The sequence below is a fragment of the Homalodisca vitripennis genome, chromosome 5 (genome assembly GCF_021130785.1).
Source record: "Homalodisca vitripennis isolate AUS2020 chromosome 5, UT_GWSS_2.1, whole genome shotgun sequence".
In the NCBI taxonomy this organism is placed as follows: Eukaryota; Metazoa; Arthropoda; class Insecta; order Hemiptera; family Cicadellidae; genus Homalodisca; species Homalodisca vitripennis.
This window is the reverse complement of record NC_060211.1, coordinates 129,721,664-129,748,674: the sequence shown is the minus strand read 5'-3', so window position 1 is coordinate 129,748,674 and position 27,011 is coordinate 129,721,664. Positions and strand designations below refer to the sequence as shown.

Below are 27,011 nucleotides of genomic sequence, written 5' to 3'. Positions count from 1 at the left end.
GCACCTTGGAAAATTAACCATTTGTAAGAATTTGAGTTGTCAATATTTGATAAAAAATTTAATTAGTTTTTTTGATATCTTTTATTTTTCTCCATGTTCATACATTGATGTCTTGGATGACAGAGCTATTTTGATGCAGTTTTAAACATTTTAACGACTGGTTTAAATTTGGCAGTTGGGGAAGGAGCTTGCAGGGGAATGTGGAAGAACCTGGAAAACTAGTAGGACAATGAAACCACAATTTAAATATTATTGCTGTATAATACAGATGGTAGTTTAGGCCATCCATAAATAAGCTCTGTTACAATATATAATATGAACTTAATTTTCTATTCGTCTTGTCATTCACTGCTTTATTGCACGTTTGATCCAGTTAATGTATGCAGACACATCCGTGTAAACAGCTGGATAAGAGAGGCAATCGCTGAGCCCAGCCAACAGTCCGTACACCTTCCCCTTGTACACCAGCGGGTCTCCCCAGTCAAACTGTACATGATATCATTTGCACTTATATAAAATTGGTACTTTTCTTGATAAGTTTGAAACTTTTTTGTGTAAAAGTGTGATATTTAAACACAATGGTAATACTATAATTCCAATATGTTTCCTAAGTTAATTTTTAGCAAATTAAAATAATAAAATTGAACTCGCATTCTAACTTAACGAAGTATCTTTAAATTAAGTAGAAGATATGAAGCTTTATAAAGAAAAATCATGAGAGCACGCATTTAAACCGCTAAATTACTTTAAGAATTGTCGCACTAAAAAAGAAGAAAACTGCAGATTCGACAAACTTGACTTGTTATCGAATTTTCCCATAGAAAATTACACCTCTCAGTAGATAGTATTGATGTTCACATTCCGGCACAATATTTACTCACTTTGAAGTATCACTTGTAATAATTTGATAAAAATTGTCTACCTTGTACATCAAAGAAAGCTTTAAATTGTACAAATATATGATTTTAGAGAACGTTTGATAGTAACTTTTTATCTTACAAATAAATCTTTGATGTAGTATTTTTCCTTAACTAGTTTAAGAACTTATTGAACAAGAAAACCATTTGAAAGTGTAAGTACGTTTCAGGAATAATGCAAGTTCAAACATGTAAATGCTGTGTTAAATTTAATAAAAATCTTGCCATCACGTACTCGCTAATCACAAATTTTCAAAGATTATAATTAGTAATAATGATTATGTTTGTCGTAATATATACACTTACATCGCAAGGTCCAGTTTTTGTGTCGTAGGTACAGAACTGTCTACGGGTGACGTCATTGGGGTAGGTTTTTTCACATTTCTTCCAGTCATAAACTGTCACTTTTGCTTCCAGCAAGACAGGAGACGACTTTTCGGACTAAAACAGTAATGACTTTATAAAAAATTACAATTATTATTTACACAGTTTTCTTACCTCGTACCTAAGTAAAAAATACACTGCTCTGGCCAAGGAAGGCAAATTTCATGCCAATTAACACATTGATATATTCAATGTTTTAATTTAGATACAGTATTTCATAATACGAGTTCCTATTATCTTGTAAATTTCAGTGCAATTCTTGTAATTTTCATAATAACCTTTGAAATTATTTTCGTTCAAAAAGCGTAAAGTAATAGTGTTTTACTTTAGGTGGTTAAAATAATTTACAGTTTCGATGTCCAGTAATATTTTGAATCAAACTGAAACCTTAAATATTTGGTAAGTCATTTTAGTTTCATTGGCTCAAAATATGTTTCGTGGTAAACGATATAGAAAGAATTGTACAGCAGATTCATGATTTAATCCACTAAATAGACAATTTTTAATCACAATATTCAAGATATTTTAAACAGTAAATTTCGATATACACTACACTAAGTAGACCTTTGAAATATTTGGATAAGTGCAATAAAACAGATTTCATACATAGAACATTTGTACCTCTTTAATTTTAGAAAACGTTCAAAAGATCACAAAAATTATTTCTAGAGCCTTATCTTTTGATACCTGTTATTAGTACTACATCGAATCAGAAAATTAACTATGTAATCATCTCAGTTTCCTAGCGCAAATTTACTAAGCAATTTGTGATAAACACAAAGAATAAAGAAGAATGGATAATGTGTCCCCGTAATAGATACGCAATTCATTCCACATGGTGTAATTCAAAGTTATTCAGTCCTCTATTCGATGGGGTTCTTTCTGTGACAGTAGTTTCAGTTTTATTAAACGAAAATGGTGCAGGTCAGTAAAAAGGAGGCCTTATTTTAATGTTCGCGTTATATTTGAGGTTTGTCATCTTAAAGCGTAAAACTTTTTGGTTTGCAACAAGTAAGGTGCCGGCATTTTCTCCTTAACGAAACCTTCTACTTTGACAGAGGGATGTCAACGGCATTCATGGGTGCACGTCTTAATAACAATATCAGAGAGCTGCTTATCTCAAGTTATTGCAGGTGAAGAGAGATTGGACGAATCAGATAAAGAGCGCGATAACGTTTTCTTATCAGCGGTTTGGAGAGTAAACCAATTTATCTTGATCTCGGTGTTAAATCATGTGGAATTATTTGTTTAAAACAGGTTGTATTAACTAACAGAGTTGATTTCGTAGATCTGGTCATAGTAGAAAAAATACAGTAACCACACAACACACACAATAAATAAGTTTTTAATAATCAAAAATGTAAATTCTAATTATAAAACTTAAAAACTCAGAACTGACGCGTACAAGTCTTTCTCTCACTTTTTATTCCGACTAGACTGTACGTTATTATTATACGAGATAGTTTTAAAAACATACGGATTCTGTGCATAGAGAGTTATATGGTGCAACCTTTGTAATGACGTAAGAATTAAATTTTTATTTAAAGATTATATTTTTCTGTTTAAATTAGAATTATTTCGAATGGCTGTGACTATGTTTGAAAAACAGCCTAAAATAAGGTTTAAATTCCACTAAGGGCCTTTCTAAATGTAAAAGTCACGACGATAAAATCATATAGACCACTAAACACTTATCTTAACCCAATCTGTAGTAAAACAATAAAACTGTACAAATCTACACATCTTTTTAGTAGTAATCTGCACTAAACAACAAAGGATGCATGCCCGGAAAGTATTGCAGCAAGAAACAGCTATATGAGAAGTTCGGGCAAAAATTTAAATGTTATAGGACCCTTGCTGTCGTTGGGTTTTTCGTATCTAAGTTTAATGTACGTCTAGTGAACAGTATTGTTAAAATGTGTATGTTGAGTAAATATTCAACGTATATTGATGCCCTTTTATAAAATCTGTTTATGTATTTTAGGTGGGTATTTTAAAGATTTATTTGAAATCATGAGGATATTTAGTAACCTATGAAAGTTTAAACCTTCGAGACAATATATTACTATCCCAAACGGAAGTTAGGAACGTAGAATAAGGTTGTAACTCATACAATAAGTAACTCACTTCAAGAATCACAGGCGAAAAAACTAATATGACAGTCAACGGTGTTTTCAGATTTGTTTATTCAATACATTGATCGATGCCTAGTCTCTTGGGCTAGAAAATTTCATTTCTGTCTATCTGTACACCCGATATCCGTAAAACAAAAACTAATCTACAGACTAAATTGTCCATGAAGCTCATTTGGGTGAGGAACACTGAGTAGAATATGGTAAATTTCACCCTATGGGATTTTGCTTAGCGTTAGTTAATATTTTTACAATGGTCTTATGTCTTGTCATGATGGTAACGGAAAAATATTACAATAATTTAATTTGCAAAGAAACTCAATACATTAATAGATTCAACATGTAAAATATTAAAACATGTAGCCAAACTATCTCGATAACTCATTATTTTATAGTGACCTCACTAGTGGCGTGTAGAATTGTATTATTTAAATTCTTATATGAAACCCAATGTAATAAACGAAAATAGAAATGTATCATGTAAGATATTTCAAGAAAGATCTGATATGCTGACTTTGAATTTTGTTTGGAAATTCATGTCTTCATCCGTAATGGGCTATTTAATAGTAATAGTTCTGAGCAGTGGAAGCTGGTGAACAGCCTAACTGGTAGGCGAGATAACCGACCGATAACATGTGTGTAAGACAGTGACGGTAACAATGTAGAGGACCCACAACAATTGGCAAACATGTTTAACGACTATTTCATCAGTGCCCCGTGATCACTGTTGGCCGACTCTCCCGACACTGATGGCGTGGACACCTCCGGCTGCGTGTACCAAACAAATAGCTTGTTCTTGTATCCAATGTGTGAACAAGAGGTTCTGAATATAATAAATTCCTTAAACAACAAAACAATCAGTGGGCTGAGACTCTCTTTCAGTTAAAGGAAATTGCCCCAGAAATAGCTCACGTTCTTTTACATTTAATCAATGCTAGCTTCTTATCAGGAGAGTTTCTTACCAAGTTAAAACAAAGTTTTGTTGTACCAATTTTCAAGAGCGGAAAGCGAGATGCCCTACAGAGCTAGCTATGAAACTAAGACTCCTCGAATTTTTGAACAAACACAATTTTTTCAGCCCTAAACAATTTGGATTTACAAAAGGAAAGAATACTGAATTAGCTATCACTGATTTTACAGAAGGAGTTTATAACAGCCTTAATAATAGTAACAAATCATCGGGAATATTTATAGATTTCTCCAAACCTTTCGACCTTGTAGATCATGAAATTTTATTAACAAAATTAGAATTAGCTCCAAAATCCAAAAGGTGTAAACAGTTTCTTGCTAAATTGGTTACTCACAAAAGACGATGTAAGGGGTGTTGAAAATTAGTTTAGAATGGTTGTCCTAATTCAAAAATACTTAACTACAGTTTGTATAACAAAGGTTTCCTGTCGAATATATTTATTAAGCAATAATTACATTTTACGTTATAGTATTTGATGTTATCTACTATAAGGAAGTAATATATGAAATATCAACTACTACATGTTAGTTAAGAGAGTGTTTTCGTTGAGTATATATACTCGGTGAGATAAGGTATGTGTAGTGGATTGTGAGTGGTGCAGCACCGTGACCAGTATGTTATCTTGATTAGATAAGAACTCTGACTGACATTGTTCGCTCAGTTGTAAAGTTTTGTTTGCGCTAGCTATCACTACTTGATAAGATAGCTAGTATTATTCCATCATAATATTGTAAATACATTTAAAATTTTTTTGGAATAATCAACCTCTTTATGGTACGATCTGACCTTAGGAAATATGGGGAATGAAATGAGATATAGATTTAAAATTATGCATGCAACCTCAACTAAGACTGTTACGTCACGTAGTGTGCCGTTTTTCCAGTAACAATCCAGTATAATGTTACTAAACAATAGTATTACCTGTTAGATTATAAGTGTGTTATAATTGGTCAAGAATGTTACGACACTACTACTCACTTCTGAGCTCTCTCCCCATCCTGCTATTAAGCCTTTAGTCCCCGCTTTGAGATTTTCTGTTCCAAGCTTGATGGGTTTTGCGTTCTTCCCGAACTTGATGGGCTTGTTGAGCTTGACGACCGCAACGTCGTTATCCCAGGACCCCGTGAAGTTCTTGTGGGCTACAACATAGTCTACAGTGAAGATCTGGCCGCCATCTTCAGACTCGGTACTGCCGATTCGGAATGACAGCTTGTTCGGGTTCCACCTAAAAATATACAATTCTTCTGACATAAAAAGTTTGTATTTCTAGATAAATTTGTTTAGGTGAAGTTACACACTCTGTTTAAGTAAAGTCAAGGTGTGATAAAATGTTTATTCTTTTTCAAACGTATCATATTAAAACAAATTAGAAATATATGAACCCACGTCTCTTTGATTTTATATTATTTTCAATTTCAATCTATTGTCAATAAAACATTAAGTTATTCTTCAATGTTCTTAATTTCATGAATCATAGGTACTATCAGTATGGTTAAAACTTAATATTATATTATTTTTAAATTATGGATGTTAAATTAACTAAAGAGTCTTCCGTTGAAGATAAAATATAAATTAGATAAACCTTTTCCTGTCGGCTACGATTTTGTTTTACACCCAACATATCATACTACAACTTTTGGACCTTCATTCGGTAATATTGCTTTGTATTGGTTTTCCTTATAATTTACTAAATATTTGAATATTGATATTATAATATTGCTTTGAACTTACTTTCCCTGGAGACATAAAAGTAGAGAATTACACTTTTGGTACGGTAATAAGGTTTTAATCGTACATAGCAACTGTATGTAACTTTATAGTAGTCATTTTGCAGCTCAAAAGTTTACTGCTCAACTTACAAATTACTACTCGGGAAAATTTATATAAAGGTAATATTTGAACATAATTCAGCTAAGTTCTGCCAGGGGACGAAATTAAACTACCTACAAACCTTTAATGTTTGAAGATAAATTTCAAGTCTATATTTAATTTAATTCTTGAACAAATCCCATCGAGCCCCTGACTGGTAGGCTTCAATGACGGTTAATTAAGATTCATTAAAGGTCAGCAAAATCCTGTAGAGACGACATGCAATATCTTCAAACACGATGTTAAGTACATAATTTTATGTTAATATTTCATCAAGTTGTACTGTGAAAAACCTTCATGGTACATTAATTAAATAGATAGCCTGAAGGTTAATTATATAAATATATACCAAATTTAAACTGTACACTGTAGGTAAATGGAAGGATGACTTATACACACTCGATGATGTTAAGTATAAATGAAGATACATTCAACATTCAAATAATCACTTTGTTCTCGAGATATCCCACTGAGTAGATATATCCCACAAACTTAAACAAACGCAGTTATCAAACACTAGATTTTTGCTTAATCTTAAACTGTGTTTGAATACATACACAGTTTCTATATGCACCGCACACACCCGGCGGTGCAAGTACTTTTTTTTATTCAATAAATGTTTATTAAAATTAAGTGTGTGTGTGTATGTATGTTTGTGTTTTCATTAATTTTGTATAATTGACAATGGTCTGATTAATTTTCAATATGCATATATCAAAATTCGTTCTCGAGATATGCTAGGACAGACATGTAGAAGAGATATTTTGTGACCGCCCCCCCCCCCTCCAGATCACATGAGTAACAGTTTTCACTGGCACTCAGCCAATAATAGCAGTGATATTGAGCAAATATCATGCAGACTTAAACGGCATAAGAATTTTATTTCAATTAAATATCTTAATTTTTATATTTGAGCTAGAATATTAATTAATCTTAGAATCTTTACGCTTCAACGTAAGATAAGCTCTAAAATTGCAAGACTTTATTTAAGATTTTACATGAATCTTTTTTACCATGAGTAAACTATGGAAGGGCTGAAAACCATTTTGTATGTCTTACCAATCAACGGTGTAGGCAGTAGTCAGTATCCAGCGGGAGTTGAGAATAACTCCTGAGCCAAAGAGTTCATTATCCAGGAGTATGGCAGCCTGCAAAAGAGGATTTTGTAATAGGAGTATATTGTATAGTAACAGCGTGAATGTGCTAATATGCATTCATTCACACCTTTGTACTATACGCCAAGGGGCCATTATTGGTTTATAATACTGCTATATATTTTACATACATTAGCAATTTAAGGTAAAGTTTATAGTTTAATAATGTAAGTTATTACTGACCAAGACTATATAGATTTTTAATAATTCGTCTCCTATAATATATAAATAACATCTGTTAACAAATCTTAAAAAAAATTTTAACGGTAGCATTAAATGTATTAAATAAAATGCTATAAACTTGTGTTTTTAATTGTTTAAGTATGTATTTGCTTAGGTTTGAAGTATTTGATATGTATATCATGTAGTTGAGTACCTGTTTTACTACCTGTAGTTTAATACATGTACGCAAGTATTAAAATTCTCGTAATACTTTAAAAGTACTTAAAAGTTTAGCATTTTCATCTTGTTAATCTACTTTATTTTTACTAAACCGTAATTATTTATGACTAAATTGAGAAGAAGGCTGTTATTAAGAAAAGAAAATAATTACAATTACGAAACATAATATTGTGAAAATTGTAAAAAAGATATGCTATGCTATGTATTTGTGAAAGTTTTGTACTGAATAATGCATACGCTGAAATAGATATACTTACCATGAATGGGAATTTTTGAATGGAAGTGGTTTTACCATTAATTATCCCAAGACTGGATTTCTTATTGTTACTGCTTACGATGTTAGCCCTAGGATGTTTACGAGTTTGTAGCCCCCTTGCCAAACCTGTAAAACGTAACATTGTTACTGCTTATGTTGTTAGCATGATGATATTTACCAATTTGTTGCCCTCTTGCCAAACAGTTATAATTTAGTAAAGTAATAAACATATTATAATATAATATAGTACTTGATATTTACTTCCAGTACATTTAAGTTAAACTTTTATATTTGATTTATTGATAATGTTCACGTATGTTGTATGTAATGTACTTAACGTATTTTTTCAGTTTTAAAAATAGTATCAAATACTCGTAACTACAATATGTTTCTGCAATGCAACACAAAAAGGAAAGATGGAACATATAAACATACGAAAGAAATTATTGAACAACTCAAACGCCAAAATAAAAAAAAAATAAAAATCAACCAATTCCCGAAATGATATTAACAAAAGTGTTGCAAATAGACGTTTAAGACTGCACAAAATTCTGGTAATATAGTTTTTTCTTGATGACGGCGATAGGAGGGATATTTTTGGAAAGTGATCTTTCTACGCCAATGGCTTTTTTATTGAGCATTATATCTGCTTTTTAAGGTAAAGCAGTCAAAACCCACTTACAAATTGACATCGCCAAGAGTTTGCCTGTGGATGTAAAATGTAAAAAGAATTAAAAACATTCCGATAATTGTAAAATGATTGAGTAAAACACACGCACACATATAAAACATTGAAGTTTTAAATAATAGTGTAGATTAGTGAATTGGCTATTAAATAATTATATAAAAACGGGTTTTAAATTGTTGAATAAGTATATATAAATTATAATTTATTCTTTTAGACGGTAGACATAAAATACGTATTGTGAGTTATAAAAATGTATCTACTATTCTCAAAAATGTACTACTATATCGTTGTAAATACCTAATAGACACCGTCGATACATAAATATATTCCAGGGGAAAGGTACAGACAAACAGATTGAAATATATTTGTATTGTACTTTAATTATGTATTTAGCTACACAATTATACTTAAGCGCGTTTCTGTTATATTAGCCAGACACAGCTAAATTTGATATTTTTCTGAAGCATATTGAAAATTTTATTGAAGGACTTTCCTTATGGATACTATTAAAAATGTCAATGAACAATAACATTATTTTTTTACTTTATTTTTAGACTTTGTGGTATATTATCACAAAATTACAATTAAAAACGTCAAAACTTGTTCGTTTACTATATTTCATTCTAATGTGACATAGAGAACGTAATATTTGTAAAATAAATTGTCCTTAACAAATTATCATTCAACATTTTCATATTTTTCCACCACTCAAAAACGATGCCAAACACAATATTGAACACAAAATATCACTTATTTCTAACAATACTTACATAAACTCAGTAGTATCACAACAAAAGAAATAAATGTCACTTTCATTGTAATATTTGTAGAACTCTGAAGAAAAAGGTATTACTTAAACCTACCAGCGGTTAGAACGTATAATTTAATATAAATAGTGTTACGGGTTTAAATATGATTAAATTATCAAGACCGATTAAGAAAAAGTTAAGATAAACCGTATCTGTTTGATTTTCCCATAATCGTTATAATTTGACATGGACATTGAAATGACATGGTTTTTTGATACAGCACAAGTACTTCAAAGATAATTTTTTATTCATCTGATATGATCTCATCGCTCTCTTGAGTAAAGGACAGGGAAATTTACTGGCTACACGAAACGAAATTTCCAAAGCTGTTGCAAGCCTTATAATACTTGCATAATATCGATTGAAATCCATCTTATTTTTTTTTCAAAATTTAAAACATTATTCAAACGAGATCCACTAGTTATACAATGTGTGCTGTTAAAATATAAACATAACCGTATTAGATAAAACATTACTTAGAAATAATTTACCGTATGTTTTTTATGTTATTCCATTTTTATAAAAATTTAATAAGAACAAAGTTGTTTATTACATTTTCCATTAAAAAAATCAAACATTACAAAAATTTAATAACACATTAAATCTCATAATTATTTATGACCACTTTCAATAAACGTGATGCTAATGTGTTTTAATTATTTTGTTTGCTCAGTATGTATAATGATGAGTTTTATAATAATATTCATCCCACACAGTTTACTAAGTTTGTTCAAATATTCTTACCGAACAACCAAAAACCTCCATTTCTTATTGCCCATAATATTTAGTTCACATTTTCTACCGCCATCTTTGATTCATATGTGAAATTTTGATGGCTGATTTCGATTAAGTTTTTGAACAAATCAAGTTTACGTTAGCCGTTTGTTTAACTGTGCTTTAACAAAGCCCATTACTTTAGGGGTTGGAAACAATTTATTTATATATGTCTGCCTATCTATCCGCACTATATCTTGTGAACTAACTGTGTTGTAGTTTTTAAATTTTACATGAAGCGTCATATCTACTTAGGAAACATCAAGTTTGATGATTGTGTAAGTTATCCAATGAAATTCATTAAGCGAACATTTTTACAATGGTTTTGAAAGAATCGTCATGATAGTGAAGATAAAATCACAGGATAAACAAATAGTACTTAGCAAAAAATATAGGTTAATTAATGAGCTACAGAGGTTTTAGTGATGATGCGTGCTGGCATTATCGCACCTTGTATACAAATTATTCACTTATCCATAAAATAATGAAATTTACAAATTAACTCACTTATAAGGATATGATGAAAATGTAAGTGCTCACATTTATCCTCTATAATAGACAGTATTTTCATTACATAATTTGAAATCACAACAATCCCTGGAATATGGGATATTTTATTGGCTAATCTGTTTGTTAATTTAATTATTAACATCTTTCATAATTTAACATCTTGAGAACGGACTAACTAAAACACTAGAACTAAAACAAACCCGTTTGCGACTAATAGTTAGAAAATCGTCTAAGAAGATTACAAAAATATGCGGTGTTGATAAATAATTCGGCGTCACAGGACTTTGACGTGTCGTGTTAGCCCGTAAGGGGACCTTTTGTTTTGTGTATTATTCCCCTGCAAACGCTCGCTGTCTTATTTTTCTTAAAACTGTCGGCTTATCGTAGTTTCCGCTGTTCAAGTGCTGTGAGAGAGAGAGATGGAGAGATGGATGCCAAATAATGAAATGAAGCATTGTGGTTAGCACCAAAATTTAAACACCTTTACTATAAACATTTAATTGCTATTATATTAATAGCTTTTAATTTAAGTTTCACTACTGCATTTTTTTAAATCATATTATTTTAGTAAAATATATTATTCAGATACTGTACACATTTTATATTTCAGTAAATATTCTTTACTTAAACTCATTGTATTTTTACAATCAAATCTCAAAATTAAAAAAATATATTGGGTACTTTTAAGACGGGAGGAAATGAAATAAATATGCAATATTTCTATGGCTAGACTAGCATTTTTTCAAAGGAATGCTGAGGACTCCTATGTATTTTTGGCGAGGAATGCTGTTTTAAAGAGAAGTAATTCCCCGTGATCGGTGTGGACAGGCTGTGTGAGCCAAATGGTTTCAACCAGAGACGTCGCTGTAATATAACGGTCCTGTCACGCCATTCCATTGTTCAGAGAATTTATTTCTTTACCTTATGTATATTTCTATTATAACTGGACATTTTACTTAAACAGTTACTTGAAATGTTTTCTTACGAGTAGTATTGTCTCGTTGTAAATTAATTTTAATAATATACACAATAGACATGACAAATATTTAGTTTTGTTTCGGGAAGGTATATTTAACAGAATATGTACATCTAACATATATAAATTGTAATCCAGTCCTTATAATGTACTAAACTTTATAATACAATAACATATTACACACGTTTCATACACAATTAGAGGAGCATATATTCATGAATAAGATCTCAAACGAAAAGACAAAAGACTGGAGAAATGCCAAATGATATGCCATGTTCTTTCCCATTGTATAGTGTTTAAACTACACTCTTTCGATACATTGTGAGAATAATTGAATCGTACATTAGTTTCATCGCCTAAAAATTGGTAGCAGTTTGCTTGTGGATAGAAATTATTTGTTTTAAAGATATAACATATATTATTATTTATACTGATTTGTGACATTGATATAGTTTTACAAACTGAAAAATTCTCTTCATATAAACTTAAAGCCTTCACTCACTCACACACGCATAAATAATTTTAAAACTGCAATATCTCAGAAAGTTGCTTCACGTATGCATCATGACATAAAAAAAACACTAAAGCATTTTCATAAAGATCAAAGATTTATAGGGGCTGAATGGGGTTGAAACTTCTAGAATATATTATTTCTTTCCTTACTTCTTGATTTCTATAAATTTAAAGGTCATTATTGTAAATAAAATGTGCTCCCATCAAGTCGATAGCACGGACACAGAGTCAATATTCTTATGATCTGTCATCGTCTATTCTTCCGTGTATTCATTTCTTGTGAGTTCATTTCTCATCATTTGTGAATCTTACAAGCTAATTATAGTTTTAATTTTGTAGCTATTTCAAAACTAAACTTTAGAAAATTACAAATAAATAACCGCTTGGAATACCGCTATTTATTTACAATTATTTGTTCACATAAAATGTTAAAATGTTTGATTTATTGAAGTATAAATTATACATTGCAAGGGACTATTGTTGTGTAATTTATATTTTCCTTTTTATATTCCATTATTTTTTCAACAAAAGAGTAACTATTTAGTAGTAAACAATTAGACTATGTACACTGGTATCCCACTAAATAGATATGCCTTTTAATTACATTTTAAATCTAGGTGTATAATTTTGAATAAAAAATTAAATTAATTGGTCATTTAATTAAATAAGGAGTTATCCCATACACTTATTATTAGTGAAAAGTAAAATATTATTAAAGGGTTGTGGTAGAAAACCCATCCTGAAAATACCATGAACTTTAGCTGAATGTAATGTTTGTGTCAGTTTATTTCCTGTATGATTATTTTCTGTCGGCATATCACAAAAGACTCGAGACTAAAATTAGTTTTAGACTAGAAATTGCGCATGAAACTTCAGCGAAGTTTCATTATCCACAACGTGATACATGTTGTGGAGGATAAAAATAGCTGAGATTAAACGAATCTGACGTATTATAAATCAATAATTCACAGCTATGTGTTATGGATAGTTTATTAACATAACAGTTTACTAATGTTATTATTTTTTCAGTAGCATGAGAAAGCATTTCAGTAATGCTTTATATACTTAGAATTTTTAAATTCAAATTTGTTAATAAATTATTAACTAAACAACACTAAAACAGTAATTTGTGCTCATAAATTACTTTAGTATATATTAACACTCAATTATATGTTAACTTATTGTTAAATACTAAAAATGTACTATAAAATAATATTTTTTGTGTCATTTACAATATTCTTAACATTTTTGACAGAAATCTCTCACCTAAATACTGTACTTACCATAAAGAGGAATGTAGCTATAGTTCTCGTATATCCCAAGACTGCCCATTTGTTACTGCTATCATCATCGGTGTGAAGATGAGACAGTTTCCCAATCTAAAACTCACTTGCCTAACCTATGAATTATAGTATTGTAATTATTTATTTCTAATTATTTATTTTGAATATATCTTCCTTACAGTGATGAACTAGATGGAGTATTAAGCAATATATAATAAAGACTCTTAGCCAAAAGTTTAATTAACTACTAAGCTTCCTCTACATTATTGACTGAACGTTAGAAAAACAGACAAACGTCTCACTAACTCCTAACATTGTGTAAATTGAGTTTTAACGTTCACACTTTGTTTGGAAGAAGGTTGACGTATAACGCAGGAAATGACAATATTAAGATGTTTATAATACCAGAAAATTTTTTTTTTATGTTTAATGTTACAAAATGTATAAGATGTATCACACATATTTACACAAAAGAAAACTTTGTTTTGTATCACACAAAACATAACGATTTAAAATTTCCGAAATCTTATTATTCTTCAAAGAGTTCTACTTTCAAATGTATTGGAAACTTGTATTTTTATCAATATTAATACTTGTAAGTGGTAAAAATGTTAAAATATGTCGACAAAGAACCACTAGAGAAAACCTCGTCTTGTTATTTCATTAATCTACACTCCTACTACCAAGTCATTGGCATCTATTTGAAATCGATTTTGGGACTTTGATTTGGTTGAAATAATCGTTCATTTTCATATCAAACTTGACTTATGCATAATTTTAAAACTTTTTCTTACTTCTGGATGAGAGCCATCAAAAACCAAAAAAACAGGTATTTGTGTATTAAGAAATCTTATTTATTTACTTTATAGTAACTTAGGTCTTGAAACCACTTCATAAAAGCCCTTACGGCAGTTAATACGTGGCTACCACCACAATCGATTTATAGGTATTTATGGTTATTTAAATTAGCAAAACCAAAATGTCAATTCGAATTACGTTATAGGTATTTCAAATTATAGTATACAGGTAAGTCTGTTGTCTTGATGTCAAAAGAAATAACAATTTAATGATAATAATTTAATGAATAAAAAATTATCTACAGTAGATTATGTGTATTTATAAAATGTAACAAACAAACTGTGTAACATTTAGGGTATATACTATTTTGAAGGATAAATTGTCTGAAGGTGTGTGCCACAAATAATACATGTACATTACCATTGTACTTGCGGATATTATTCAATTCCCTTACAAATGATTTTACATTCCTTTAATAAATTTGAATCAATATTGCTATTCAATATAATAAAAAGAGCTAGCAATAATCAGTAGTAAATAACTATTATTACAAAGTTTTGCATTCGATTTTTAGGTACTTCTAATAATTAATATGGTTCTTTGTAATAAGTTAACAATATTGCAACATTTATTTCATTTCAACCTATCAGTTCTCTGGCATTATCAGTTTATGACGGTTCACAACATTCCAATATTAATACCTTCCAATAGGCCTCCAATAGGTGATGGCAATTGAATTCTTTTGGATTTTAATAGAGGATACTTTAGAAGCGATGTGGAACGGTTACCGAAGTTCGTATTAAGTTACACTAAATACCGAGAGTTAGTTGGCACATATAATTAATAAATGTCAGGTAGACTTTAATAAGCTGTCTACATTCGTTTGCCGATTGTTATTATCGAACCATGCAATATAATAATATCCAACTTCAATATTATATAATAATCGTACATGACAAGAATTTTAATACAACAATAACAAAAATAACACATTGCAATTTTTAATCTCTCTTTAACCACTCAAAATACTCTTGAACGCCAATAACTTTCAATTTTTTGCCTTTTAGAAATACTTAACAAATTGGTGACTTCTTGGTTTTTATGGTTTACATTAAATGATACTATAATTAATAAGTTCATCATATGGTAATCTAAATTAATTGTGATCTCAAACTCTTCACTCCTTAGAAACACTTGCAACATCCGATAAATAATTTAATAACAAATATAGGCCGCTTATTTAAATGTTACCAAAATAACCAAGAAACGTGCAAAAATTTTAAAATGAGTACAATTTGCTTTTATTTGTTTTGTATATTTAGTTGGTTTTTATCCATTTAAAAATATATGTTAGAAATATTCAACAGTTTATTTGTTAAATTAAAATGTGATAATCTAGTTATTGAGATTAATGAAACATAATTCATTACCAAGTGATAATCCAGTCAAAAATTGTTTAGTGCTATCTGTTGCTAAAAGTATGTTCCTTATTATGGATTTTAGGTAATATATTAATATATTAGAGCCTGTCACAATATTGCCAAATAATCTGTGTCATGTTCTTACGATGTAAGAAATATGTGTTACAACTGATATCGTTACACTTAAAAAATATCACAGAGATCGTCGTATAATGCTAGCTATAGATTATTATATAAATATCCGTCTCGGTAGTTATAGTTATAAATATCTAGATTCAGATATGATTCCATGCAGTCTAAAATTACTTTTTTTACTTGTTACTTTATACAGAGTGACTTAACTTACTGGTCTTACAGATATTACCTTGGTACATTACTTTGTATAACAAGCACTAAGAATAATGTGATTATTATAAAAATGTTTTTATATTTCAAGCTGTGTTTAAGCTTATTAATTGTTAAAATCTAATTATGTACTTATTATTTGATAAATTCAAATTATGTTTTTGTTAAAATTTCATTAGTATGTAGCCTGTAATTATTTAGATATTTTTTAACAGCTTGTACACACAGACGGTACATATTTCTGAGTAAATTATATACACTTTAATTATATTTTCTTACATTAGCACTTCTCACTAGCTTTATTGTTAAGTTTTAAAAAAGTTTAGTTTTTAATGTCAATATTTTATAAATATTTTATTATTCCACTGCCATTTAGTGTTTAGAACTATTTTTAATGGTTTATTCATCCTTATTGGATCCCACTTATTTGAAAAAAAAATTACAATAATTATGTCTATACATTTTTAATAACTTTATTTTTTCAGTTACACATATGTCATTCCTGTTGTTTATAAATATATATTGTGTGTGAAAGCGAAAGATAATGCTAGTATATAGAAATAAATTGAGATATCCTGCCCGACAGATTCGTTAATGCGCAGAAGATCCATAAGAATTGGACATTACCTTTTCTCCACAATTTTTTGTGTTTAAGAATATTCAAAGTTTGAATGATTAAGCACTTGCATCTTAAAATAGTCACCTAAAAATGTTAACTACTAACTTGTTAATGAATTTTTTTGTAAGATGAGTTACTTAATATATATAATCATAAATGTGACTATTTTTTAGTGTTCTCAATCTCGGAGGGTCCGAAATCTATTATTCCACTCATATATTTATAGTACCATGGTAAAATCCTAGATAACCTTATTAAAATGGCAACCAGTCCGTTATTTCAGCATGAGGGTATTGAATTAGGATACAGGGATTATTGACAGAAACACGATTAAAAGATTATCATTTTAGCCTGCTTAAAACATGTATGGTTTATTATGAGTTAATGTCAAATTAAGAAGACAATAAAAAGAAATTCCAAGGACAATTGTATTTATTCAGCCATTATTTCTCAGTCTCAGTCCGTCCCGCCTGTCACTCCTTTATGGTATTTTTGACCCACTCGACAAATGAGGGCACATCCACGTACACAGCAGGGACAGAGAGACAGTTGTAACCACCGGCGTACAATCCGTACACTGCATTCTTGTACACCAGAGGGTCTCCGCAGTCAGACTGTACATGCCATTATATGTATAAGTATCCATTTAATAGTAGTCGGAAAGCATATTGTCTAAAGCTAAAACATATTTATACTATACTTCGTAATCCTAGGGTTTGTAGAGCAATACGTTAGACATATCACTGTTTCTTATATTAAAATAGCCAAAATCACTTATTACATTCATAAAGTAGATTTACATAATTGTTAAATACATGAATTATTCAGAGATATATACATTGAAAAATTACAACCTACTAAATGAATCTAATAAATCTATTTTAATAAGTTTGCAGATTCATGAGGACAACATAACTTAGGTCTGCAGACCGCGGTATTATTAATATTATAATATGGTTACCGTGTTTGCACCAAAAAACATTACGGATAAAATATGTTTGTAAATATAAAAATGTTAATAATTTTAGTAATACAGTCTAACAATAATATGGTATATAACACATTATTCTAAAACTATATATGATTAAGTACCGCATGTATTCTTCAGTTTTTCATCTTAGAATATTGGGGACTTCATTAGTTTTCAATTTTAGAAATGTTCACAAATTTGACTTTATTATGTTTATTGCCATTTAAATAAAATGCTTAAATTTTGGATGCTTAAACTTATGGGTTAAGATTCTTAAAATATAATTAACTAAACAATAACTTAACACAACTGTAAGACAAATCTGAAACTTCGATATACTTTCAATTTAACCATCATTATTAACTATTATTAAACCATTGCAATTTAACAACGTTGCCAATATCAATTTTTAAAGAATACGCATTGTAATCCAGCTCTGAAAAGTAACGGAAGAGAAATAATAACTTTTAGAGTAGGGGTTAAGGATATTTATAAATATGATACAAACGTTTGTGGACGTGTTTTCTTTAACTTGTTTAAGAACAAAATAAAAATAACTTGAATAACATTTATTTAAATTTTCTTTTATAAATATACTCTATTTTTATTAACAGATCCACTATTAATTAATAGGCTAGTATTATATACTTACATCACAAGGACCAACTTTCGTGTCATATGTACATAATTGTCTCGATGTCAGGTCGGAGTAGGTTTCTGCACATTTCCTCCTGTTGTAAACTGTCACTTTAGCTGTTAGCAAGTTTAGCGAAACGACTTCAGACTAAAAACCCCAATGCATTATTTTAAAATAATAACCATTTCTAAGGTAACACAAGATTATCTGATCTTATTTTCATAATATTTTCTCCAATGTTCTCTATGAGGGTGAGCTACCATCCATATAAATACTGTTACATGTATTGTTATAATTTAGTATTTTTCAATAATACATTGTCTTATGATTCATTACTATGTTTCTAGTATTCAAGCTAGTAGTAAAAATGTATTATTCCAGAAAAGAGTAAAATAAAAGTTTATTACTTATTAAGATCTTATTGAATAATAATATTCTCACTGGACTATAGGATTTCGGACATTTTCCATCGTTATATTTTACAAAAAAAGTATAACACTGCATTTTGAAAATTAAATTATATCCTCTACAAACAGGTATATCTGTTCCAGAATGTTTTTCAAATATTTACAAAGGTGATGTATGATGAATTTACAAAACTAATTTTTATTCATAACCGCATTCAAACTCTCAATAGTACAAAAGTTAATTTCAATCAGTGTGTTGCTAAGTTTTTAACATTTTTTACACATTGCAAACTAAAAGAGAAATAGAGCTCTCTTATAAATGTTTAGTATTTTTTACCATATGAATTACATTTTGTTTCAGAGATATAATACATTTCACCTTACTTTAAAAAAACTCCTTGTTTATAGAATACTCTTACAATACTTGAGTTTTGGATAAATAGTAAAAAAATGCTAGAATTTAATAGTGAAAAATAAGAGATATTTACTGCTATAATGTATTTTTACGACATATAAATTGAAATCTACCAGTCAAATCGTAACAGACAACATTTCAACTGTTAAACGATGGCAATATTTAAATAGTCTGGAGGATTTAAGAGATATTCAGTGTTGCTGTTTTATATTAATACCACCGTAAGGCTATGTTATGCATTTTTTATATTTTAGTTTTAAAGAGCAATAAATGCATTTAAATTGTAGGTTTATTCCCTCTTAATTGTTAGTTATATAAATATTGTTAAACATGGATGTACGTGTCTCTTTGGTATTTGCAGTATCCCCTATTTTTAACTTTTCCTTATTGTTCCACTGTTGATTATCTAATATATAAGGTTTTTGAGTTTAATGCCAACCGAATCACAGGTAATGGTTAAAATTGTGTTTTTTTAATTGTTAAGTTATAAATATTTCTTTGTAAATGGCATATAACTGTGTATTATTTTTGTTCAAGGGTTGTTTAAAAGCTTCAATTTCATTACATAATACATTTCGCAGCTTATCATTGGAATAATATATTTCAAATACTGTACAATTGCAAATGGACCTCGCATGCAAAGCATATAACTTTTAAATATTTTGTTGTAAAAAGGTTAAGAAACCTATCGTTGCACTTAAATACAAAAGATATTCTATGAATTCCGGAGTAGCTGAATTTTGGAATAGGTACGGGTTGGAGATTGGGCTGCTTCTGCAAAGATATGTGATCTCACTATCATAGGGTGGGGTGGTTAGTAGAAGGGAAGACAATCTCTCTTTCAGCAATACTAAATATAGCGTAAAGAGAAAGCTTCTGTATAATTCTGTATTAAAAAGTGTCTTAAACATTAAATATCAATAGGCCTTAGTAAATTAAGCCGCTAGCTGTCAATATAAACGTATAAAGATATATATTTATCCGATAACTCCAATTTGGTTTGTGGTTAGTGATAATGCACTCCTGGATCAGTTTTATTGTCCATATTTCAGAATCATTATAAGATTTTGTTGTTACAGGTTTTTGGTTCTGTTGCAGGTAATAACCAGCCAGAAGGACAGAAGGAAGAACGGAGTGAACGTTGCTACAGAAAATATTTTTCCTGTATCAGTGACCAGCACTAAGGGCGTTGGCTTCACAAATATTTAAAAAATTACAAATGTTCAAAAAGTTAAAATTTGACTACTCACTTGCGACGCTGGTCCCCATCCCGCAATCGCAACCTTAGTCTTCGGCTTGAGGCTTGTAGTTACTAGTTTAATGGGCTTGACGTACTTGCCGAATTTAATGGGCTTGTTGAGCTTGACGACTACGATGTCGTAGTCCCAGGAACCAGTGTAGTTCACGTTCACTAAAACCTTGTCTGCAGTGAAGAGCTGGCCGCCCTTCACACAGTGTTGGTACTCCCTACCCGGAACGACAGATCTCCTTGTGGGTACCTGAAAATAGAAATGTATATTTACTCGTTATTTATGCTTTACAACATACAAACCTATCCGCTCTACCCTTTCTAGATAAAAAATAGGTGCAAAAAACTAACCACAGTTAAATGGATTTTACTACATTGTACATTTTAAAACTAACACAAAATTGCTAAGACTTATTTTTCTATTTTGAATAAACTTTAATCTTAAGGGGTCACTTTTCTCTTATACCTGCAGTTTTGTTACATTATCCTTTGTCTCAGAAACAATTATAGATATCTAAATATTTAAAAAAATTCGTATTGGCTCTTCACTACAACTGGAGTGAAAGAATATATTTTAAAATAATTTTCTAATTTAATGATGTTTTTGTCTAATTTAAATTTTTATTTTAAAACTGTCGAATATCGTATACAAAAAAATTATAACTTTTATCCAAATTTTTCAGACTATAGAACATTTATAACACATTATTGAAAAATAGTGGTAAGATATCTTTACCCATTCCTGCGAAATAATACACGTATCAACTAAAACTAAACCAACGGGAAACAGGTGATAAAAATGTCTATTACACAAAATTTAATGTCCTTACCTTGTAATAAATGGCCTGTACGTTTAATAGGTTGTCTTCTACCTCCTCTTCGTATTCATCCTCATTCTTTGTCGTTGATTCATTAAATGCCTTCCCTTATTTTCTTACGAAGCTCGTCATGACATTTTTTTCAGATCTTATGGTTTTTCTCCTATCCAGCTCACACATAGCACTTACAAACTACTTTTGATGCTTCAGGATGCATTTCTCAAACAACGTCACGATCGAAGTAGGTGACTGTTTCGTACACTCAAAACTACAGTGTATTTAGTGTAACAATGTTATTTTTCGGCAAAAAAGTTCAGATAACATTATGTGCTGACTCGTTTGCGTTCTGCGCTTTTCTGTCACACATTTTTGAAGTGAGACTGGGTTGAAATAGTTTCTACTTTTGTTGTATAAGAATCATTACTTTTTCAGGGTGATGGAAATTATTTTTGTGGTTGTAGGCTACATATTATTTAATCCTTCTGCGATACTTACACCAGGTACTTTCTATACTTGAGCAAAAGTCGTACTGTGGTGTCTTATTCGATGACAATAAATCAAAATACTTAATCTAGACTGCACCGTAAATGTCTTTGGCAGAAGATAAGTTTTAATATGGCTTGTTTATAATCTTCTTGCATCTGAAGAATTGCTCTATTTGTTCGTGATTTTCACCAACGTTACTTCCATTCAGTAGTAACGTTTTTTATCGTTTCAAAACTTTAGCCTTGAAACCATTATTTACTAAGTTCAACATCGTCACTATAAGACAATAATACAAACTTCAGCGCACGTTTACGAATCAACGTCACCTAAATATTTAGTTCGTTACTTAGTCTAAGGATATCATAGTTATGTAATAATCAACTAAATATTTTTACTGCGTAATTAACTTCCATCATACCAAAGCTTCCATGAAATTTTTCCAAGCAACTGTCTAAATGCTGATTTTTTTAGTCTGTCATACAAGACCAGAACTTAGACAGAACTTTAAAAACTAAGACCCACCCTGAATCTAATGAGGTTAGAAAAAAAAAACAATTCAGGGACGAGGGGTCCTTATTTTGCCAATACCCGTTGATAGCCACTGCGAAATCTCTAGACTTGTTATTTATAGCTAGAGAATTCCATACTACAGTTTCCCCATATTTTTTCTAAACAGTGTCTAACATGAAAGATAAGAACTGTTCATGGAAGAAATATTTAGAAGGAGGTGGACTGAAGTTCATTACAGCACATATCACATCATCTGCTGCCTTACTCTTACCTATGGATCTGAGTCTGTAAACTAAGCCAAAATTTACATTGTTAACCACATCTTAGATTTTATTCAACCCAATGTTTACTATATGCTCAAAGTTCGGATTAATCAATTTTTGCTTGCACAAAAAAAACTCAAATTCTAAATTTCCAGCAAGACCTACAATCTTCTTTCGCTTTATTATCAAGACTACGTAATATGTCTTACAAAAAGGTATTTCATGTAGAGTGTTTCATAACCTATGTCCACAATATTTTTAGAATCATCAGTAAATGTTTTGTAAACATTCAAACTCTGAACTTATTTTTTATTGGATTCAGACCTAAACCTAGATTTTTCTTGCGCTGGAAAATCTAGGGTACAACTAACATAAAACATAAAATAGGCCTAGGCTTCTTTTTCCAGTTTCTTTTATCACAAATACTGTCTGATATGTTGGCATCACAATATTAGCAATAATCACTGCATAAATAAAAGTAACTACTATAAACAAAACACTCACGGTTTAACTCGTATTAAAACACAGATAACCTCTATAAAATTTAGATGTACTATTTGTAAACATCTGTGAGCTGTCTACTGGCTAAATTCAGCTTCATCAGGTGAGACAAGTAATAAAAAAAAACTTATTTTTTGTACCTAATATTATGTACAAAGGTCAGCAACAACACACAGTTTAAAGTGCAGTACATAATACTATGATAAAAGTTACTCAACTGCTAAAATCTTTGAAACTAGTCTAACATATAAATTTATTTATGATATTTTCCGAAACCGTAGAAACATAAATTATACCGGAGATTCTCTTTCATTTTGAGCAATAGTCAGAAAATCGATTTTTTTCAACATTGAATGGCGTTAAAAAAGAGAAAACATTATCTTTGTATTAAAATGTGGAGGAAAAGCTGCTGATCTCTAGCCTAGATGCCTGTAAGTTCAGGAAGTATTTGCAAGTTTGGACCATTTTCCATAAAGAGTTTTGTTGTGATTTATTAAAACAGCATTGTGGTAGAGAAATCCAACTTAAAAAAGCTTAAAGGTAGATTGTTTTATTTGTTTTATGTACACTAACTTCTGTGATTGCACCTTTTTCTAATATTAAGCTTTCAGTGTTGGCTCTTCAATCCTGGTTATATTTAATAAATATTTGATTTCTTTAATATTTTGTCTTTAGTTATTTTATTAACAAATAGTAATCTTTCAGAAACCCCGTAGTAACTATAAACCCCGCTATATACATACGGGTTTAACTTAAATATAAATTTCGGTATATAATTTTGAATAAGGAAACAAATTTTGGTTATGTAATTTAATAAGGGAAGTATCCCATTCACTTGTTATTAGTGACGAATGAAATATCATCAAAGATATTTGGTAGAAAGCCCATTCTTAAAGTACCATGGAATTTGGCTGAATGTAATGCTTTTGTTAGTTTTTTCCTGTATGATTATTTTCTGTTTGTCTATCGGTGGACACGTCTACAGTTAAATAATTTACAGATTGGATATTTTACATGCGACCTCCGCGAGGCCTGTTACGCGATACGTAGGGAGCCATACCTTTTCCTTAGATTAAGAACAATAAAGCTTTTAAGAGGTCGTATTCAACTGTTATTTCAATTTTTACATTTTTTGTACTATTAGAAATCTATCTGTCTTACCAGTTAACGTTGAAACCAGTAGTCAGTATCCAACGAGAATTTAGAATTACTCCAGAGCCAAAGTATATAGTTTTGACTAATATGGAAAACTGTAACAATAAAAATTTGTATTGCAACATACAAATAGCTGATATTAAACAACTTAGACCTTTTATCAAACAATAATTCTTAGCTATATGTTATGGATAGTTTATGTATCGTAAGAGTACCTCATTATAGTGATGCTTTAAATACCTAGAATAAGTTAGATCAAACAAAACTATGAGAGCTGATTGGAATTCAAACAAGCCTAAAAAATTAATTGTGTCCATGTATCTATTTTTGTATATATTATAGATAATTATAGTTAATTAATGTAAACTTCTTTTGCAAATACTAAAAGTGTATAGGAAAAATAATATATTTTATGTCATTTACAATATTTTCAACATTTTGTATATTATACAAGAATTTGTATAAATACTATACTTACCATAAAGGGAAATTTTGCTATAGTTGTTTTTTTACCATTATATATCCCAAGACTGTTTTCCTGATTGTTTCTGATACTATCGTGGGTGTAGGCGTGAGAATGTTTCCCAATTAGAATCTCACTTGCCAAACCTGTAAATTATAGTTACGGTTTGTAATGTACATTATTTTTTTTTAACTAATCTTCCTTACAATTATTAACCATTGAATCACATTGCTCCGCCGGGATTCGAACCTGGATCTCTCACTTGCCGGGTGAATGTGCTACCATTACACCACAGAGCGCTTACTTTTTCTTATTCAATTATTTTTTATTTGGACGTATCTGTCACATATGCGTTTAAATAAGCAAACTAACATATGATCGAAAGACCAAATACCTGTCAAACGACTTTCATTTACATTAAATTGTATAAATGGCAATAGCCTTATTTAATTTCAATAAACATTGAATCACAAAAAGCACTTGCTTCGCAGGGAGTCGAACCCGGACATACATACACACAAACACACACACACACACACACACACACACACACACACACACACACACACACACACACACACACACACACACACACACACACACACACACACACACACACACATATATATATATATATATATATATATTTCAATGGGCGTAGTATAATTTGAATTGGAATAAGATTTATAACGTATTAGTAACATAATACTGTTCTAGTACGTTTGGTGTAAGTACAAGGTATATTGGTTATTTCACAATATTTGCGCCAATATCAACTTTCATTAAAAACAATTACTGTGATCATTATTGTACTATACATTTATTTTACGCTCAAACCTCTTGGGAATATGATATATATATATATAGGCCTAAAATAACTGTATAGTGCATTAATGATCATAGTAAATGTTCTTAATGGAAGTTGCTATTTGAAATTATTATGAAATAACCAATATACCTTGTACTTACACCAAACGTACTAGGAACAGTATTATGCTTCTAATAAGTTATAAATCTTATTCCAATTCAAATTATGTTAAGCTCATTGATTCACAACCATTCTGCCCTGAAAGTGAATATCGTTATCAATAAATCCATTAAATGAATGTAGTTGAAACCCGTCATGCCAGCAAAAATGGAAGTTGCAAATAAAAGAAATAATCTACATAGAAAGTATTAGCTGTATCGGGATTGAAAGAAGTTTTAAAGTATATAGAAATTATGAGTTGACAATATATATATATATAGTAAGATTGGTTTTCTTCATGTGGAATTTATTTAACACCAATTAAACATTTCAAGATGATTGCTACACTTAACAAAGTAAATGTATCATACTTTGTTGCAATAAACTGTTTTTTTAAAGAGGCTAATTATCATAAAATACACTATTTATCAAAAGAACAAAATATCAAATAATTACTACAATACTTACACACATGCAACAATAGTAGGCCTAGGCCAAAAGATAAAAATGAAACTTTCATTCTAATCTTTGAGGAACCACGGTATTAGATGAAATCACTTGTATTGAAGTGTACACTCTAAAATGAATGACTACACTAACTTAAACAAGCATTTTATTAAGTCTGATTGAAAAGAGCTGATAAGATATAACTCTTGATGTTTGGTTGCTGCACGTAAACACTTCAACGATAGCATTGTCTTAATTTCAACCTCCACTCACGGCTGAATTGACATGAGTAATATAACAGGAACATATACTGGCTACCTAGAAATGTGTTTCCATTACTAAAATTATTCGATAACGTACGGATTGTTACACGTGTCATAAGTGGAGTATTGCTCTTTAAACTATTTATTCTTTGGTTAAAAGCTTAAACATATTACATCATTAATGATTAGAAGATAATATGGGGGAAACTGTTGCACTATACATTTCAAAATTAACTATAATGTAATTATTTCGAATTATAATTTAAATTAATATTATCATGATAAAACACTTATACTGCAACGGTTTTGAAGCTCGTTAAAGTTAAAACATACGGTTAAACATTACACTTGGTCTAATTATATATGCCCTTCTACTATATATTACATTCATTTGTATACTATTTGTTTCATTACCTAAAACATTCATAACTAAAATCCACTAATTTTTGTTGAATATTTCTTGTCCTCCAAACACGTTATATCGGTATGATTAGTTAATATTGGTTGCCATTTAGTTTGATCCAGAATTTTTGTGTCTCTCTTAAGACAAGTCAATATCGCACCACACCGTGTGACGTAACAGACTTCACTAGGGTTGGATGTAAAATTTCAAATCATTATAGCTCGTTACATTCTCTAT

The 27,011-nt window shown here is 30.0% G+C and overlaps 2 protein-coding genes across 2 annotated transcripts; both read right to left on the bottom strand.

Moving 5' to 3' along the window:
• Window positions 1-241: 241 nt before the first annotated feature.
• On the bottom strand, window positions 242-9,677 carry LOC124363920 (chymotrypsin-1-like). The gene is made up of 6 exons (XM_046819192.1): window positions 9,543-9,677; window positions 8,086-8,210; window positions 7,332-7,420; window positions 5,382-5,628; window positions 1,224-1,358; window positions 242-486 (listed from the first exon to the last, which is right to left on the bottom strand). The coding sequence occupies exons 1-6, from the start codon at window positions 9,586-9,588 to the stop codon at window positions 346-348; spliced, it is 783 nt and encodes a 260-aa protein (XP_046675148.1). The 5' UTR covers window positions 9,589-9,677; the 3' UTR covers window positions 242-345.
• Window positions 9,678-17,165: 7,488 nt separating this feature from the next.
• Window positions 17,166-26,235, bottom strand: LOC124363919 (trypsin alpha-3-like). The gene is made up of 5 exons (XM_046819191.1): window positions 26,130-26,235; window positions 24,710-24,840; window positions 20,500-20,748; window positions 18,443-18,574; window positions 17,166-17,434 (listed from the first exon to the last, which is right to left on the bottom strand). The coding sequence occupies exons 1-5, from the start codon at window positions 26,179-26,181 to the stop codon at window positions 17,294-17,296; spliced, it is 705 nt and encodes a 234-aa protein (XP_046675147.1). The 5' UTR covers window positions 26,182-26,235; the 3' UTR covers window positions 17,166-17,293.
• Window positions 26,236-27,011: the final 776 nt, after the last annotated feature.